Source organism: Belonocnema kinseyi, chromosome 2, assembly GCF_010883055.1.
Source record: "Belonocnema kinseyi isolate 2016_QV_RU_SX_M_011 chromosome 2, B_treatae_v1, whole genome shotgun sequence".
In the NCBI taxonomy this organism is placed as follows: Eukaryota; Metazoa; Arthropoda; class Insecta; order Hymenoptera; family Cynipidae; genus Belonocnema; species Belonocnema kinseyi.
The window spans coordinates 69,099,601-69,119,779 of NC_046658.1; the positions used below are offsets into that span (position 1 = coordinate 69,099,601).

At 30.0% G+C, this 20,179-nt stretch overlaps 1 protein-coding gene across 1 annotated transcript in view; it reads right to left on the bottom strand.

Annotated features, from left to right (window-relative positions):
* The window catches only part of LOC117167300 (UNC93-like protein), a 41,576-nt gene that overhangs the window by 4,088 nt on the left and 17,309 nt on the right, over positions 1-20,179 (bottom strand). The window contains exons 2-8 of the mRNA XM_033352132.1: positions 15,641-15,965; positions 10,374-10,795; positions 10,079-10,287; positions 6,349-6,486; positions 5,883-6,160; positions 5,644-5,776; positions 3,149-3,286 (exon numbers count right to left, since the gene is read on the bottom strand). Of these exons, the coding sequence (XP_033208023.1) occupies positions 3,149-3,286; positions 5,644-5,776; positions 5,883-6,160; positions 6,349-6,486; positions 10,079-10,287; positions 10,374-10,795; positions 15,641-15,832 (1,510 nt within the window). The 5' untranslated portion in view covers positions 15,833-15,965. The remainder of the gene's footprint in view (positions 1-3,148; positions 3,287-5,643; positions 5,777-5,882; positions 6,161-6,348; positions 6,487-10,078; positions 10,288-10,373; positions 10,796-15,640; positions 15,966-20,179) is intronic.

A 20,179-nucleotide genomic window follows, 5' to 3' on the forward strand; every position in this document is an offset into this window, starting at 1 on the left:
AATTTCAAAAATTTGGAAAAAACTTTGTTTTTATGGATATTCTTTTACAGAATAATGGAAAGAATGAAGATACTAACCTCTGAAATCTTAATAAAATTATTACAATCTTTAATTGTAAAATTACTCAACTTTAACGTTATTCATTATGATTTTGGATACATAGATTTCCTATAAGTTTCATTTGTTAAAAATATTACGTAACTTGAATATCAATCCTCCCCCCCCCCCCTCTCATGTAACGGATTGTAACATTTTCGCAAACACCCTCATCCAAAAAAAATCTGTTACATAATCTAGTTAGAGTCCCTTTTTGACAACTTAGAAACTACAGTAATTTTAGTACAGGAAGCTACAAATGAAGATTGTTAATTCCTAAAAGCCTAACTCACCAAAGCGAAATTGTGTTAGAGAGAAAAAACACTCAAAAATAAGATTTCGAATTTTTCAAAAATGAAAAGCTTCTCCTATATCGGGAAGTTAAATTTAACTGTTAAAAGACTGATTAAAAAAAGTGACTCAGTACTGAGGTATACTAGGTCAAAGTTAGGTTATGGTAAAAACTACTTATTTCCATATATTTAAATATTATTAGTATTTTTGTTTGTATTAGTTTAAAAAACTTAATAAACGTTTTGTAAATAAAAATAGATTTTTAGGATGAAGTGCGGTATAGAAATACATTAAACAATATTTTGGCATAACACAACAATGCTTTTTTGATATTTTTCAGTTACACGGATTTTCAATTTATTTACAAGAAAGAAGTATCAGCATTTTTTTTAGAATTATATAAATTTTATAATTTTCATGAGACAATTAGGAAAGATTTTAAAATATTTCAGATATGTCAAAAAAAGAATGTGAAAGATTTAAAAGATATATATTTTATTTTACAGGATTTTACAAATTATTAGAAAAACGTTAGCTTTCTCAAAAGATATTTAGGGCTTTTATAATTTCAGAAGAAATGATAAATATTCCATAAATTTTCGGAAATGCTTCCAAGGTTTCTTACAAATTTGAAGAAAATTATAAAAGATTTTTGAATATTTCAGATTCGCCAACAAAAAATCCAGATTAAGAAAAATATTTTACGGAATTTTGCAAAATAATAGGAAAAAAGTTCGAGCCCTTTTAAAATAAATATATATACAATGCCTCTTAAATTCTTAAAAATATTTTTATCTGATTAGAATTTATCTTGAAATTTTCAAAAGTTATTTCAAATGTAACACGCTGCCTCAAAACATCCTCAATTTTCCTAGAAACTTGAATAACATTTATTTCTTCACTTGAGACCTTTCAACGTTATTTTAATTAAGGGCATGTGATACTTTACCATATAGGTTTTCAGTTTTCCACACATTTTTTTCACAATTTTTAATTTGAAAAAAAAAACATTAGTGTCCAGACGTTTGCGTTTTTAACGCCTGGCTTTCTTTTTGTTTAAAAACTTTCACATAAATCTGTATTTTTTAAAATCTTTTGCAGTTTAAAAATCTTCTTTATTCTACTTTAATCTTCGCTATATTTATAGAATTTAATGATTTATTTTATTTTTTAATGTTACCATATTGAAATATTTTGCTTTAAAATCTTCTAATCTTTTTCGAAATTTAAGGAAATATTTGATGTTTCAAAATCTTTTTAAATTTTCTCCTAAAGCTCATTTTTCAAATTAAAAAATGGAAAGAAATTGTTTTTGGAACCTAAAGAATTTATGTCATTATCCTGAATTTTTAATAAAGTCCTAAAAAATCTTATAAATTTTCATTGTCTTTTAATCGTTTCAAAACTTCTACATATCTCTTAAATTTACTAAAATTTGTTCTAAAATTATATATTATGGCACGATGTTGCTTTAAAAACTTTTAAACCTTTTTTTTTTAATTTTATGAAATAATTTGAAACGTTTTGTAATCTTTTGTAATGATCGCTTAGAACTCATTATTAAAAAATTGTTTGGAATTTTCCCATGAATCTAAACCATATATTTTTGCTTCTCTTGACGCCCTAAAAAAGTAAGTTTACCTAAATTTAAATTAAATCGTGGAAAATGGAAATAATTGTCTTAAAATCTTCCATATATTTTTTAAAAACATTTTTGAAATATTTAAGAATTTTTATTATTATTTTAAAATGAAATATTAACTGCTTAAAATTTTCCCATAACTGTTTAAAAAAATTTAATCTCAAAATCTTTCGAAATTATTAAGACGCTTCTATTGTTCTAATTCTTAAAATAAGTTTTTTCAATAATTTTATTTTACTTATCTCTTTGAAAATTAAAAAAAACACTACCCAATATGGTATTATTTAATTTTAATCTATAAATAACAAGTTTTTGAACATTAAATCATTTATTTAATTCTAATTTAGTTTATGATAACTTTATATTCAAATAAAATTTTCATTATAATTTATATCATAATTTATTAAACTTAATGATTTCACAATATATCTATTAATTTGATATTCTTTTATATTATTCAAACAAATTAGATTTTAGCATAAACTTTCAATTATTATTCCTGTAAAATTGAATAAGCCACATTCTGGTGAAAAGTATCTTCAGTAATTTAAAGTAACGATTGAAGAATTATGAGAAACAAATTTAAATATTATAGATGATAATAATTCATTAAAAATAACAGCTGTTATTGAAAGTGAAAATTAAAAAGACACAAAACGGAAATAATTATCGGCGATCGATAAAAGTAGAAATCTAGTTTTTTATTTCGATTAATTTTATACGTTGCAGAAAGATGTCGTCATAGAATAAACCACGTCATTAACTTGACCATGTAAGATTTCGCCTCCATGCGCTACTAATGGAGGTTACGAGTTTTTATATATACGATTTCAAAATGATCAATTTCGAGGATTTGTAAGTTTAAAATGATTTAGTTTTGAGTATCTAATTCTAATATTCTTGCTGGGTCCTGCAGAAGACATGTTTAATATCGACATCAGATTGCCCATTTTTTTCGAAATAGATTTTAAAATTATTATTTGCAATAAGTTTTCTGAAATAACAGAAAATACCTGTATGGATATAAAATTAGTGCAAAAGAAATATTAAGTTCTATAACTAAAAGAGATTTCAGAAAATTAAAAATGACTAATTTTACTTTATTATTCAACGTACTGTATATTAGGGTTTCCCAGATGGCATTACAGACACCCCAAGCTGCTGATATCACGTGAAAAAGTGCCGGATCGTCACCTGCTGGTCTCCAGGTCACCAGCACCAATAACAAACAGGCATGAAAGGCGAATCCGACGGCTGGAATTAAAATAAACAGCAATAAGAAATAAATTGATTACTTTTTTTACAAAATTGAAAACTTGTTTCTTAAGAAATTATTTTGTTCACGAACGAATCTTTTTCAAATCAGATGGATTTTGCATATCAAGTTACAGAATCTCTCAACGACGAAATATGCTGTTTTTAGAGGAAATTTGGTGACAGATATTGTCGCGCTTTTATATATAACATTTTTTCTACGAGGAAGAAAAGTATTTGAATTTTTTCGTCTATTTGTCTAATAAAAACAAAAACATTTTCTTTGAAATTCGATTTTTTCACCTAACTGGTTTTGATTTTCTTTTCTCTTTAATTTGTTTGAAAATATAAAAAGTCGCTATTTTTGTTTGAATTTGGCTTTCTATGAGGAAGACACCCTAAAATTCTTTATTAAAAAAAACACACATTTTTGTGGCCAGGAGAATTTTTTTTCATAAAATAAAATTGTAGTATTCTCATCGGAAAAAAGGAGGATACATAACAAATTTAAGATAAATGTTTGCATAACTAAAAGAGTTAGACAGAATATGAGGCGACTGAAAAATTCGTGACACTAAATTTTCCAACTTGGGAAATTCCCAAAAAATAAAATTCCCCAAATAGAACAATCCTGAATTGCAAAATTTGCGAATAATAAAATTCCCGACAGAAAATTGCCGAATTATTAAATATCCGAAATAGAAAATTCCCGAATTTAAACAATTAAAAAATGTTTGTTTATTAAGTATTATTTATTTATTAAAAATACAATAATCAAATATCTTTAATAAAGAAAAACTCTTTTTAATGTTTGATGTGATAAAAAATTATAGTCTGAATTAAAAATAACAATAATTAAAACAAATACATTTCTGGATAAAAAATGTTGTTTGAAAATGCGCATGGTATGCATATATATATATATATATATATCCTGAAAAATCGACTATATAATGAAAAAAAAATTCGAGTTGAATCAAAAGTTAAATTGAATCCTGCAAAGCTTGTTTGGAAAATGTTATAAGGATCGGAGAAAGTTGCGCAAGAATTTCTTTCTCGTTCGAGATGAGCGCATTTTTTAATTCACTTTTAAATATAATTTGTATGTAATTATTGTTATTTTAAATTGAAACAATATATTTTAAGACCTTTAAACACTTAAAAAAATTCATTGATAAACATATTCGATTAATGTATTTTGTATTGGATATAATGCTTTTTTCGCGAATGATTATTGGAAATTAAATACTTTTTTGCAAAACAAGTACTGGATCCTATACTTACCAATATTTATTTTTCATATTTTTCATATAAGGATTGAAACAAACAAGGATTTTCTGTATCAATTCAGGAATAGCGAATATCTTGGAAATTTAACGAAATCGTTATACTAGAAGAAAGATCCTGAGGCCCACGTAAAATTGACAGGATAATTCGAGTAAAAACTGATTTAAGTAGCCTGTACATTCCAGATTTTCATGTTTCTTTTTTCTAAGAGGTATTCTTCTTGAAAAATGCGGAAAAACTCTAAACTGTCAACTTTTGAAGTAAAATTTTTGTCATATTATAGAATCAAGGTATAAAGAGAAGCTCAAAATTTTAAAGTTTTTATTTTAAAAACTATTATTTAAATTTAAATAATGCAATGAAAATATAGAAAAGCGTTTGTTTTTCATGCATTGTAATAATACTATTCCTGTAATAATACTATTTTGACTGTTATTTAACAATAAAATTACTTGTGCTCATGTCACATAGAAATTAAAATACTGTTGTATGCATCTGTCTTAATTAAATAAAATATGACCTTCACAAATCTTGAATTTTTATCAGTTTCACTATGCACATAAATTTTACATTTTTCTTACTGTTTAACATTAATAGCAAAATTTGTATATGAAAATAATATGGTTTAATACCTATATTTATGTCACAACTACGTCCTGAAAACTTGGTAAATTGAATCTTATAGAAAATTCGAATCTGATTTAAATAGTATTTAATTCTACTTTGATGAATGGTTCATCCGGAAATACCTTGAAAATGTATTTTTGTTGTTTTAACAATTTTTTTAAATGTTAAATGGGCGGTGTCAGATAATTCTGCACGCGGCTAAACATATTTTGGTAATGAGGAAAACAGCTTCGTAATTTGAAAGAATTGTAAGTAATTGAAAAAATTGTTATTCATATTGAATTGCGTAAAATTTTACGTTATATAATAAAGAAATTTCTGTAAGTCATAAATATAATACGTATTATAATCATATCCTATAAAAAATAACATATTTCGTCGCCATGATGTTTGGAATTTTTTTACATGAAAAGTTATTTAATTAATAAATAACTAATAGTTACCAATGACATAATATCGTTTGATATGCCTCATCAACATAGAAAGTGTTGCACCCGCAAGTGCTTGAAGTAAGGCAAGACTCAGGAAACTCAGGCTCACTGGACCAGCACCTCCCAAAGCGCAAACAACGTAAGCCTAATGAAAAAATTATTATTTAAATAAATATAAAAATATTTTTGAAACACTAGTTTTTTAAAATCTTTAATTAGCTTTATTTTATTTGCTTTTTCTTAACACTCACTTCCGTAAAGTCAGAGTATATAAAGCCCTGCTCTAATCCGACAAATAAGTTGAGAGGTGCTGCTAATTGCAATTTTGGGTCTTGAAAGGCGCTTTTCACGGATTTCAGTAAATTATCCGTGCTAACCCTATCGTTAACATTCTGTGGCTCTTTTAATCTCGAATCCAGGAATGCACAAGAAGTGCCAATTGCAAGGACTGCAAGACCCAGCCACACACTGACTATTATTTTTGAAGTTCCAGGTGGTATCGTTGCTTCAAATATAGTTTCATTATGCACTAAAACAAATTCGTCCAATTTAAATTGGCTATTAATTTGAAGAATATAAATGCAATAGAAAATTTGACCATGCTCAAAATTAAGGGGGAATGTTTCACGTTCCGTGACAAAATGATGCAAGCAATTCGCACAGTTAAAAAAACACCAAAGGAAATAACTTAAAAATATGTTATCAATATCAACTAACGATTATCTTCATTGTATAAGTGCATCTTTTTCTCAGGACAATATTCTGCGCCACATTCTTCCTCCGATTCTCCATCCAGCATCAAATTCATGGGCGTCATGTCTGTTATTCGAATCAAGATCGATGCTATAAAGCAACCTATTACAGACAAGTTATTAAAAATTAAAATTTGCATTTTAATATAAAAATAATAAAAAATTGTATTAAAATTGTTTCTGTTATAAAAACTACGATGCAGACATTTCCAGACTCCTCTTATTTCATGACTGATCAGATTCTTTTAATTTTAATTGAGCTACATTTTTCTCTCTCTAAGGGATTGAATGCTCTCAAATTCTGTATAAAATGAGCCCAGGGTTAAGCCAATTTGTCTATTTTTTTAACCAGATATTTAAAAAATAGTGCAAATTTTAATATTTTCATAAGAAGAACTTGAAATAAGAACTTGAAGTTGGAATAACTTGAAAACATTTTATATGTAGGCAAATAAGAATAAAATAAATATATATTTTAAGGGACTTTTATATAAACTTTATTGTTATACATTTTATATATTTTTCTGATATAGAAAAATGACTTTGAAATTAGCCTCAGAACATTAAAAAATATTGATTGTTACGGAAGTTATTGAAAATTTAAGAAAACATTGAAAGTTACACCATTTTTACAATATCTCTATTCTCTATATAAAAAATAGAAAAATTGTTTTTATCCTGGGTTCATTTTATATAGAATTTTAAGAGTATTCAACTCTTAAAATAAAAGTTTTTTTAGCTTTGACATCATTTAAATTAAGAGAACTTCATCAGTCTTCCAGAAGGAAATGTCCGGAAACATTTGGACTGTAGTATATGTAATAATCTACGTTTCATTAATTCCATCCGCATTGAAGCTCCTATGTTGCGGTCGCTTCTCGCCATTTTAGCACACGTCAGTTTGATATATTATAAAATTCATTTTTAAATTAATAATTTTGCACTTTAGATAAAAATGAGTGAATTTTAAAAATCATGATGCGCAATTTAAAATTATTAAATGTAATCACTTAGTTTGAAGATCCTAATTTAATAATAGTTCAGTTTAAAAAAATGTCTGGAATTGCTTCATTTCAACGCTTCAAGTGTGAACTCATTCATTTTCACGAAGTGCCTCATCGTCGTCAAATTACGGATGAGTAGTCAAATATTTTTCATAAGATCCTCGTGAAATTTCGGATGAGTAGTCAAATATTTTTCATAAGATTTGCTTTATTTGTCACGAAATTTCGGGACAGCTATAGTCCATCCCCTTTTAAATCACTGCCAATTTTTCTGGACAATAAGACGCAGCCTAATTTTCAATATTCCAATTGGAAATCACAAAATTTTCAACTTTTTTAGATTAACGAAACTTTGTAGGTTCACAATACATATTTTATTCATCAATTTTAAACGGTTTAAATGATATATAATTGTTTCCAATGTAGAAAGCTTACTTCTTAGTTTAGAAAAATTTATCCAATCTCATTGAGTGTCAATTGATACTTTATGATGTAATAGATACCTGATAATAATTTGCCCCATTTCAAAAAATTGTATAATTCAAATTTTCAGCTTGAAAAGCTTAAATTATATAATATTGGTTTTTTACTTTCTTAATAATATTTTTAAATATTCAATTAGGAATTTTACAAATTTCTACATGTATAATTTTGTTATGTTAGTGTTTTTGAGCAGATAAAAATAATTTAAAATGTGAGATTTAAAATTTTTAATTCCACAATGTGTTAGGCTACTACATACTTTAAATTCGGACAATTTTAATTTTTTTAAATAGTGAATAATTTTGTAGTTCTTGAAGAAATTATTATTAGAAATTAAATAAAGGTAAAAAAAATCGACTGTTTTCGAATTAAGGGTTACTTTTTACTGAACGGAAATCATAGGTTGTTTCCTTTTAATATCTTTAGTTTAAAATATCTGCATATTATTATAAATATTGTGGTATAAATTAAAAAAGTTTAGTGTTCACTACACTTTCGATAGGGTTCATATGCCCTTTCTTTCTAGCAGAATCATTTTTTATTATTATAAAGAGAGTTATAAATCTTTGAAAAAGATGATATCCGAACGATACGTATCGACCGCTTATTTGAATAAATAAATAATAATATGTCCATTTTGTAGGTCGAAGTTATTTTTTAAAAAAATCTAAGCTTTTTTCACGCAGAAAAAAGGTTGGATCCTAGTAGTTTAAAAACGGCGGATAAATAATAAAGAAAAGAGAGCGAGGTGGTTTGGTTGTATCTTTTCCTTTTTTCTCCCTCTTTTTTCTATTGTTGTATAACTGCCTGTAATGAGCCGATTACAATGTTATTTCAAAACAAATTTCTCTCGTTCTAACTCCCTTCGAGCAATTATGTTACACAATTTGACTTTTTTAAGTTATGTTTTTAAAAAAGTACTAAAAAAGCAGAAAAAAGAATCCTAATTTCGAAGAAAATTTAATTTATTTTTTATCTTCTACTTTAAAGGCCAAATATTTTTTCAACCATTTTTATCATTAATCGAAAGTGGGTAAATTTTCTAATATTTGATTCCAGAATTAGTCAAATTTGACATCATTTGACTTAAAACTTTAATTTTTCAAGTTTCCAATTTTAAAGAGGCCTTGAAAATTAAATTGTCTCAAAATTATGTATTGAAAACTGCACAAATTTAAACATGAAAATTGTTTAAATGAAATATTTCAAACGCAAATCTTCAACAGCAAATATAAACTAAAAACTCCCCTTTTTTATCCCAAACCAATTGTTAAAAATACAAAATTTGACCCCATGCGACTCAATAACACGGTTAAAAAAAAAAAAATGACCTCTTTCAATTAAAAAAATTAATAACCAAAATTGCCGCCCTTGGAATTAAATAAAAATGTTAAATCTAGAGAATGCTCCTCTTCTATTTCAGATTTTTAAAATTCCTTTTTCACAGTTCAGAAACTAATCCAAATACCAAAATTTTCTCCCCTTAAATTAAATGAAGAAAATTTCCTCTTCCGATTCAGAAAGTGATTGAAAATTTTAAACATTTTTGCTATTCATTCTAAAAAAATGCTAAAAATGAAATGAAGAATGAATGGAAAAGTGTTTCTAGCAAAACATTTAAATTGCAGTATTAATAGAGTTATAAATCACAGAAATATGTATATGGTAGTTGAGAAATAATGCCCCATACATTAATGGAATTCTAATTTTTAATTTTAGATTATTAAAAGTTTTATCAATTTATGGATTTAAAATTATATTGGAAATTTTTCTGGTTTTAAAGTTTTAATTTGTTAATTTGAATGGCCTGAAAAAAATTATTCTTAACCAGGAAGAGACAAAAAATTTGTTATTATTTTTAGAAGCTATGCTGAAATATTTTTATTGAGAATGTGACTGCCAAGAAGAAAATTCTCCTGGGCGTAATATGCGAATTATAATTGCTATTATTTTAAATAATTTTTTATTCGTAAAACTTTCTTCTTTCCGAGAGAATTAATACAACAACCGATATTCTATCATAATTAATTTATTAAATTCCTTTAAATCGTTTCAAAAATTTCGAACCCTAAACATTTTAAAATTGGTTGGCATGGATTTTTAAATTGTTTATGTTTTTAATATTAGGATATAAAGATCCATACAGGTGAACGCGCGCCTTGTGTGTATGCATTTACTACTAGTGAAAAATAAAAACAAATTATTTACCAAAAGCAAGGCCCATATCCTCTGCCAATTTCATGCTTCTGTTCAGTCTTCTCAACAAACAATCTCTTCTTGTATCATCTGGATCTTCAGGATCCGCACATACAAGACCAAGACTAGCTGCACAGACGTTCACGTGTGAGGTTCTTGCCAAAAACCCTGGACTCATCCAGATTCCCAGCAATGCATAACTTGGCACCAGGACGTACCACCTATAAAAAATAAGAATTTATAAGATCAGGTTGGATCTAGAATATTAGTCAAGGATTTCGTTAATTATCTAGGAGAAAAGGTGTACCTGGGGTAAAGATGGGCGCCAACAAAGATGCTGGTGACAACATGTCCAAAGATGACAGTTAGATTAGTGCCAAGCTTCTGAGTGATGATGGGGGCAAAACAAGTAGCTAAAGTAGCGGCTGCGAAGAGCAGAGCCAGCAAAGCTGGACCCAAAAATGGATCAAAACCCCCAAGCCCAGCTTGTAGGGGAAATATGGGCAGGATTGCAGCCGAACTCGTAGCGTGACCCAAGAGCAGTGCAGCACAGTGCCTCAAAACTGCTTTTTTCGGAGGTCTTGGTCCCGAGGGCGCTGTTCTCACCGCTGCTATCAAACGGCGAACCGAAGATGCTCCAGCTGATGAACTCATCGACTCCCTTCGCCTCCAGGATAAGGCTGAAGCCCTCGCAGATCGACAGGATATCGGGGAGTATGTCGCCATATGCTGTATAAAAAAATATAATTTTCATTATTCATTTAATAACTAAATCCACGCGTCAGGTTACTTAGGCAAATGACGCCCAGCTTAAATTTTACAATTTGTATATATGTATAAGGGTAGCTCAAATGAAAAAAGTTCATAATATGATTTATGGGATTTACAATGGTCTAAAATCATACCCTAATTTGTTGAGGAAGATTATCACAGTTGTTGGGGAGTCTCCAACGAATGAATTCAATTAAATTACACCAAACTCTTCAGTCACCCCGTTCTTAGCCTTCCTAGAACTGCTGGCTCACGCAGTTTCTCAGGGGAGTAGAGCGAGAGCGGTTGCGACACACACACACACACACACACATTCCAATTGGAAACGAGTCAGGCGGTCCTTACTGTTTACGTTTCTGTTCCCCCGAAATCAGTCCAAGGCTATTTGAAGGCAACCCTCCGCCACTTGACTGAAAGCGAGAGTTTGGTGTACTTCGAATGTTGTGCCTACCCCTCTCACGGCACCCCAAAATGGCGCAAAAATGTGAAGTTTAACATTTTACACAAAATGGACTCATATGACCTCTGTTCATCTCTTTTTCCATAAATTTTACTTATTCGACAAGTGACATATTTTAAATCATTTTTTAACTATTATCCATTTGCTTACATTTTTTCCTCCTAATTTTTTAAAAGATACATTTCTTACGCTTAATTGGACAATTAGTCATTCTTAGGGAGACTGATCTTTATTTCAACTAAATTGTTGAATTTCCCTCCAAAAAAGAATGTTTACTGTAAGAGATGAATTTTCAACATGCAATGATGGAACTTTAACCAAATAGTTAAATTTTCAACCCAAAAAGCTGAATTTTGTAGAATATATTTGCATTATTAAAAAGAAAGCTAACGTTCAACCAAAAAATATGAATTCTTAACCAGAAAATTAATCAAAGTAGGCACCGCGCGCCTTCAAAAATGAGTTTCAAGGCCTGTATTATAACGTTAATTAGGTCATTCAAACCTCCCCTATCTAAATTTTCCTTCCCTCACTTCACCCTTCGCTCCCCTTCTTTCCTCCTCTTCTTCCCCCTCTCCCCACTTTCCTAGATAACAGTCCACTTCCCCTAACTTTTTTACCCCTACTCATCCTCATTTCTATTTATTTCTCCTACTTCTCCTCACATACACTCACTTCTCTTATTTCCTCACCCTAATTTGCCCTAACTTGTCCTACGTCCTCTCCTACTCCCCCTCATTTTCCCTGCTTCACATACTTTACCTCCTTTAAATTCCTCTACTCTCCCTTCCATAATTCCTCCCACTTCCTCTACGCCTCCTCATTTCCCCTACTTCACTTACTTTTCCGCTTTTTATTTCTCCCTACTCAACCTCCCATTCTTTCCCTGCATTTCCCCAACCCTTATTTCCGTTATTTTCCCTCCTTGGAAAAAACTACATCAGACGAAAGAACGCACACCTGACCCAAACTGTAAGGGATTCTGCCCGAGTCTATGAAACCCTGGAAATATGACTTTTCCACCATAAAAGATGAATTTTCAGTCCACAAGGACGAATTTTCAACAAAACGGTTGAATTTTCAGCCATGCAAGATGAATTTAACGACATAGATTAACTTTCAACAAAGTAGATATATTTTTAACCAAATAGTTGAATTTTCAACCTATGAAGATAAATTTTCAACCAAATAGTCGAATTTTCGAACGAAGCAAAGATTGAACTTCAATCGAAAAAATTTGCATTTTCAATCAAATAGATGGATTTTCAGGAAAACGACGAGTTTTTTTCACAAGACAATTGAATTTTCAATCCGAAAAGTCGAATTTAAAAAAAAAAACAGGGGTGAAGTTCCGAAAAGCGCTTACCTCCGATTAATTTAAAACTTCGTACACCTGTGTATTTTGTCTCGCTGATCACGAATATGATACTGTAAATAACCCGCAAATTTTATTTTCATGGTGAAAACCATGAAAAACACATAAAAATCATGTTTCTTTACGTTTATCTCAGTGAATAGAGAAAATTTATAAAAGATCTTTAAATAAAAGTTGTAGATCCTTTGAAAATACATATTTTATGTTCAATATAATTTTACCCTACGACTGACAGTTTTCGAGAAAATAAGGGAAATGTCAGTACGAAGTGTAGAGTTGCTTAGGTCACACACGACCCCCTTCCCAGCGTTTCATGGGGGGGGGGGCGGAAAGGCATCCCCATGACTGGTCACAAAAATAACTTTGGTCAGACACGACCCCCTTTGCAACGTGTCATTGGGAGGGATACGCCCCTGTAACTGGTCCTAGAAAAAACTTAGGTCACACACAACCCCTTTTCCAACGTGTCATGGGGGGCGGGAAGGCATCCCAATGACTGGTCACAAAAATAACTTAAGCCAGACACGGCGCCCTTTCCAACATGTTACGGGGGGCAGGAAGGCACCACTGTGACTGGTCCCAGACAAAACTTAGGTCACACACAACCCCTTTTCCAACATGTTCTGGGGGGGGGGGCTTCCCAATAATGATCACAAAAATAACTTAGGTCAGACACGACGCCCTTTCCAACATGTCATGGGGGGCGGAAGACACCATTGTGAATAGTCGCAGACAAAACTTAGGTCATACACGACCCATTTACAACATGGCATGGGGGCGGGAAAGCATCCCAATGACTGGTCACAAAAATAACTTAAATAACATACGACCCCCTTCCCAGCGTCTCATGGGGGCGGGAAGGCATCCCTGTGATTGGTCCCAGTAAAAACTGAAATAACACACGACCCCCTTTCCAGCGTCTCATGGGGGCCGGGAAGGCACTCCTGTGACTGGTACCAGAAAAAATTTAGGTCACACACGACCCCTTTTCCAACATGTGATGGAGGGGGGGCGGGGAGGCATCCCAATAATGATCACAAAAATAACTTAGGTCAGACTCGACGTCCTTTCCAACATGTCATGGGGGGCCGGAAGACACCACTGTGACTGGACGCAGACAAAACTTAGGTTATACACGACCTCTTTTCAAACGTGTCATGGGGGGGGGGAAGGTACATCTGTGACTGGTCACAGAAATAACTTAAATAACGCACGAACCCCTTTCTAGCGTCTTATGGGGCGGGAAGGCACCCCTCTGACTGTCACAGAATTAGACTCAACTTTCCAAGAATTTTTTATGTTCAGTATTTTTGCGATTTTCAATATTTAACGTCCATCCAGCTTTCCAGGAATTTTTCATATTTGTCGTCTATTTTGTCGAAAACCATTAGTCGTAGGGTAAAAACATATTCAGCATAAAATATGTATTTTCAAAGAATCTACAACTTTTATTTGAATCTTTTTTTATAAATTTTCACTATTCACTGAGAGAAACGTAAAGAAACATGATTTTTATGGGTTTTTCATGGTTTTCAACATGAAAATAAAATTTTCGGGCATTTTCACTATCATATTCGTGATCACCGCATCAAAATACATAGGTATACGAAGTTTCGAATTAATCGGACGTAAGCGCTTTTCGGAACTTTATCTGAAAACAGTTTTCAACAAATTAGTTGTATTTTCAACCAAAAACGATTTATTTTTAACTGAATATATTTTTTTTACCAAAACAGGCGAATGTTGACAAAATGCCTGTATTTTAAATCAAAATAAATACATTTCAAACAAGAAAGACGATTTTTCTACAAAACAATAGCTTTTTCAACCAAAAAATAAAAACTTAAAAAAAAAAAATAATTTTCGACTAGAATTTAATCGTTTACCAACTGTTGAATTATCACTTAAAAAGGCCGAATTTTGGACATGATAGTTGAATTTTCAATCCAAACATATACATTTTTAACATTTTCGCATTGTTTAACATTTATCGCATTTTTATATTGAGTTCCATTAATGCAATCTGTATTTAAACGAAAAAGGGGAAGTTTTTTTATATTTTCAACGTGCGATGTCACATTCTGCATCCCTCCCCCCTACTTCATTAATCGTCACAAAGACTTTTAATCCACCCTTTCCCTAGCAGTGTGACGAACTTTTTGACCATGTGATTTTAAATCACATGATTCTCATATTAACTACTTACATAATTATTTCACATAAATTAGATTCTCAATATGCTGCCTTGAAATTTTATTGCGATAAACAAGTAATAATTTATTTTCATTTCCTTGATGCTATAACGTAATGCTATAATGTATAATTAATGCTATAAACACAAATAAAGACTATAAAGACTATAGCTTTATTAATAAAATTTAAATTTGCAACTTTAGGTTTCAATTTTACATTGTAATTTGCAGTTTCAACTATATTTTTACACTTTGCACTTTGACGTTTGCGTACCGTCAAACGGTGTGATTTCGGATATTTGGGATAAATTCCGACATTCCTAAATTAGTAGATTAAATTACTTAAGATGGTTTTAACCAGAATGCAGAACCAGCTAAAGTTTATACTGATTTCACATTCTGGTTAAGACTGCTTTAAGTAAGAAAAGAACTTTAACGTCTGGGACACAACAAACTAGAATTTATAAAAACTTTAAAAGTCTGGACTATTTATAACTAGCCTGGAGGTCATAAATATCCTGGAAGAAATCGAAAAATAAGGTTTTCTCTTATAAATTCCACCTTCAGCAATTTAAACTATCAATTTACGTATGTCCAATTTTACCCCATATGTCCGAAATTAACCCGCTTATCGGTGCTTATTTCGAAACTCCAATATTATTTTTCATTTTACGACAAAAATCCTCAAAAATGATTATTTGATAATGTTTGATGTAAATAATATATGTTTATACAAATGATCTAGTAAATTCCCACAGAAGTTGTTAAAATAATACCTCGAGCATCGCATCATTGTCCCACAAGGTATGGTGGTGACCGCTGCTCCTCGCACGTTTGTGGGTGTGTGCCAGGGGCGGAGGTTGTGGTGGTAACATCAAGGGACCAAGACCTCCAATTGGAGCTGGTCGGTGAACAGGACTTTCCAGCTTGTCTCTTGACAGTTCATGCAGATTTGGCAGCGACCCCATCTTTTCTTTTTTTATGATATCACTCTTTTTACAGAGCCATCGGTTTTACTTCTACTTCAATTTCTCCTCGTCAACCCACGTCTTCTACCATATTGTACTTTTAATAATACCTCTTCTTCCATTGAGAGCATCCCTAAAACACAAAAACAAAATTCGCATATATTTCAAACCAGTCCAATTATCTCAGCATCTTAAAATCTAGATTCATTCTTTTATATCATCTAAGCATACATAAGATTTTATCTTTTTATTTTAGATGTAAAATTTGACATACCCACTGTAAGTGTCAACTTTACATTTCAAGTTGAGGTTTCAATTTTCTATTTTGACTTTAGTATTTCAATTTTGTTTTTCAACTTTCCTTTTCAACTTATCTTTTCACTTATGCAAATTAGTTTAATATTTTAACTTCATTGTCTACGTTCAGTTTTAATTTCAATTTATTGCTTAATGTTTTAAGTGTCAACTTTTCTTTTCTATTGAACTTTTAAATTTTATTTTTGAATCGAGCGATTATTCACTTTCGAAATCATTGAAACCCAAGTTTTAAAAGATCGCTCAAGGATATTTTCAAGATTCGCGAAGATTTTTGAAAATTTGAAAGATTTCTGAGTTCTCCAGTGATATTTGAAACTTTTTTTCAACGTTTCTTGAGTCGCTGGATCTTGTGATCTCCGAAATTTTCTAAATTCTAATATGATTTTCGTGATTCTGAATCTTTGTTATTTTATTCTATATTGTGTCTTCGAAAAAGATTTACGAAATTAATTTTTTTCTCATTTGAATTCAATATTTTCAAATTCATTTTTCAAATTTGCGTTTCCACTTAAAATTTCAATTTTACATGTGAACTTCAAGTTTGAGCTTTACTTTTCAATTTAACATTTAAACTTTACTTTACCACTTCGCTTTAATTTACAGTTTAACGTTTCTGTTTTACATATTAAGTTCAAGTGTCATTATTATTTTTTAATTTTATATTTTAACTTGCACTTTTAGTTTTATTTTTTAAATATACGTCTCGGTTTTACTTTATATTTTACATTCGAACTTTATGTTTCAACTTTCATTTTTAGCTTAACGTTTCAATTTCACATTTCATCTTTAGATTTCATCTTTATTTTTTATTTAAATATTATTACAATAATATGTTTACAAAAATAAGACAGTTTAAAATATTACGTTGTTAATTAATGATTTCTTTTGAGTCAATTATCATATATTTGTCATTATTTAAGATACTTTTTGTTAAATCTATAATAGTAGATTAAAAATGTGTAAGAACTGGAAAATAATAGAACGCCGTAATTAAAATGCGTGAATTAAATAGAAACAACGCCCAACCCTGATTCTTAAAAAACCGACAAGACACGCTCGACTTGTTTCGTAATCATGTCCTTGGTGAAGAACTTGTAGAAATATTAGTTAGCATAATACGAATTAATTGTAAAATGCAGATATGCTCCTGTCGTTTTATTCAAATTGGCCCCACCCCCTTTTGCCCACTCATTGAACCAATCAAAATCCTGGATTTCGAATAGCGAATATATAATGAATCTCAGGTATGATTTAGTTTCTATATGCAAATCGTATACACTTTTAGAATAGAGATATGGCATTTCAGTTTATTTACAATGTAAGTATTGAAAGTTTTTTTTTCATTTCTGTGTCTTAAATTAAAGCCAGTTTTAAGAATACTGAACAAATTCTACATTTGTATCGAAATTTCGGTACCAATAGTGCCTTTTCTAGGTCGCACTATTCGTGCTAAAATAATCCGGCTATTCATCTTCCCCAATTTATTCGTATTGCCGTAAAAGAAATTACCTTTTTTGAAATTGGTAAACATTAACCCGTGCATACAGGATTTTTAAATTAACATGGGATTTCAAATGTGAAAAACTCAGTTTTTGAAAAAGTGTAAAAAAGTAATCCCTGTTATTAGCTTTTCTTTTAAATTAAAGTTTAGTGAATTAGTAAGGACTGTTGAAGGAAGTATTTCTACCAAAGTAGTTTCAATATTTTTTCCAGTAGCCGCCTCGTATTGTGCCATGAAAATTCCCCCAAAAAATACAAAACAGCAGTTTTATATCAAATTCAAGCTAAAGACGTTATTATTTTGACATAAATTATGTTTAATCGATAAGTCACAAGTTTCAAGTATTATTTGAAGGATTTTTAATTTTTTAAACAATCATTCTTTGTGTAAACAGTTCTTATTCAGTTGCTGAATGTGAAATATAATATTTTTGGTAAATGTTTAAACAGTTTCTATTTGCATGATTTTTTGCCACAAAATAGTGAAAAGTTAATATTATTTGGAATTATTGACGTAATTAACGAATTTTAAATGTAATATTTTTTTAGGATATTTGAGAATTATAATACATTTTTAATTTGTTGAAACAATTTTTCCCCCGTAAATCCTGAAAAAATATTATTTTCTGTAATTTATTACGCAATTATTGAATATAAAGTGTAATATTTTTGGTACAAATAAGTTTAGAGTTATTTAAACAATTAATATCACTTAATCCTTTTCATAGAAAATATGGAGAAAATTCTAGTTTTGTTGAATCTCTTACGCTGTAACTTATAATGCATTGTTTTCTTATCTAAACGAAATTAATCTAAAAAAATAACAATCAATTCTGATATAAAAAAATACTGAATAATAAAAGACATAGTGTACAATTTAAAAGAAAAAATAGAATTTTCTCCACCATTCCTATGAAATGAATGATTATTTATTAATAGTTTAAGAAATAGCAAACTGTCTTTCGTGAAATATCACTCTTAACATGCATTAACTGCGTCCTTAATTCCAAAAAAATTAACGTTTCAAGAATTACAAGAATACAAAATTGTTTAAGCAATTGAAAATTGTTTAACTAATTATTAGGCATGTTAAAGAAGTAAAATTATGCTGTGTAATTACCCAATTATAATTATCCTGAGGAAAAATTCTTTGAACATAAATAATTGTTTAAATAATTTAAAATATTTTTAAAATACTTGGAAACTTGTAAATTATCGAATGAAAATAATTCATGTTGAAAAAAAACCGTATTTAGCATGATTTTCACATGAAACTACTATTTTGCATTTTTGGGGCATTATTCGGGTACAATATAAGGGGGTTTGAGGGGTAAAAATTATAATCTAATGGGTAAGAATTATTTCTTGAACATTCTTTAAGAAGTGACTAAACTTTAATTTACAAAGGGTTAATTACAAGGACTTCTTCTTTTTAATTTTTTTTAGAAAATGAGCTTCTCTATTTAAAATCCAATCTTAGTTTTAGAAGCCCTTGGGCACGTGTTAGCGTTGACCGATTTGATATAAATATATTGAATTTCTTTTTTCGGAAAACGAGAAAATGGGATATACCCAAAATCGAAAGTATATTTTTTTTGACCATTCTAATGGGAAATTTTTTAATTTCTATTTATTGATCAAGAATGATCATCGAAGGTTTGTTAATAGGTAAATCCACGTGTCTCGAAGATGCGAACAATTATATTAATCAACATACACTTATATTCCTAATTTAAAAAAATTTTCTTATAAATAAAGTAAATATATTTTTTTAATATTTAAAAACGATATTGGTAGTTTATGGTAGGTCACGAAAGTTTTTTCCATTAGGCAATCGATGGGTCTCGAAAACGCGAACAAATATATCATATACATTACTGTTATATGTATTTTCAATATTAAAAACGTTTTCCTCATATCAGCAAGATGAATAATATATATTTTTAATTTTTAGATCGTCATTTCTAAATGATAAGAGGTCATCGAACGTTCATCAATACTAGGCAGTCTGATAAGTCCCTGAAAAATGAAACACGGAGACGTTTTTTTGGACAAAGTCGGTTTTATTTTTCAACATACTCTCATTTTAGGTCGATACAGCGAATCCAACGATTTTCTAACTTTTTGATACCGTCCGAAAAGTACTCGATCGGAAGGTCTCCAAAATACGCCTCAGTTTCAGCTATGAGCTCCTCATTTGAGTAAAAACGCTTACCGGTGAGCCATCTCTTGAGGTTAGGGAACAAGTAATAGTCGCTGGGGGCCAGGTCTGGTGAATACGGTGGCTGAGGAACCAATTCGAAGCCGATTTCACGCAATTTTGCTTGTGCAACTAAGGATGAATGAACAGGCGCATTGTCGTGATGATAAAGCGGTTTTTTCTTCTTCAAATGCGGTCGTTTTTCAGCGATTTCGATTTTCAATCAGTCCAATAATGATGAATAGTATGCGCCGGTTATGGTTTTACCTTTTTCAAGATAGTCCACGAATATTATGCCATGTGCATCCCAAAATACGGAGGCCATAAAC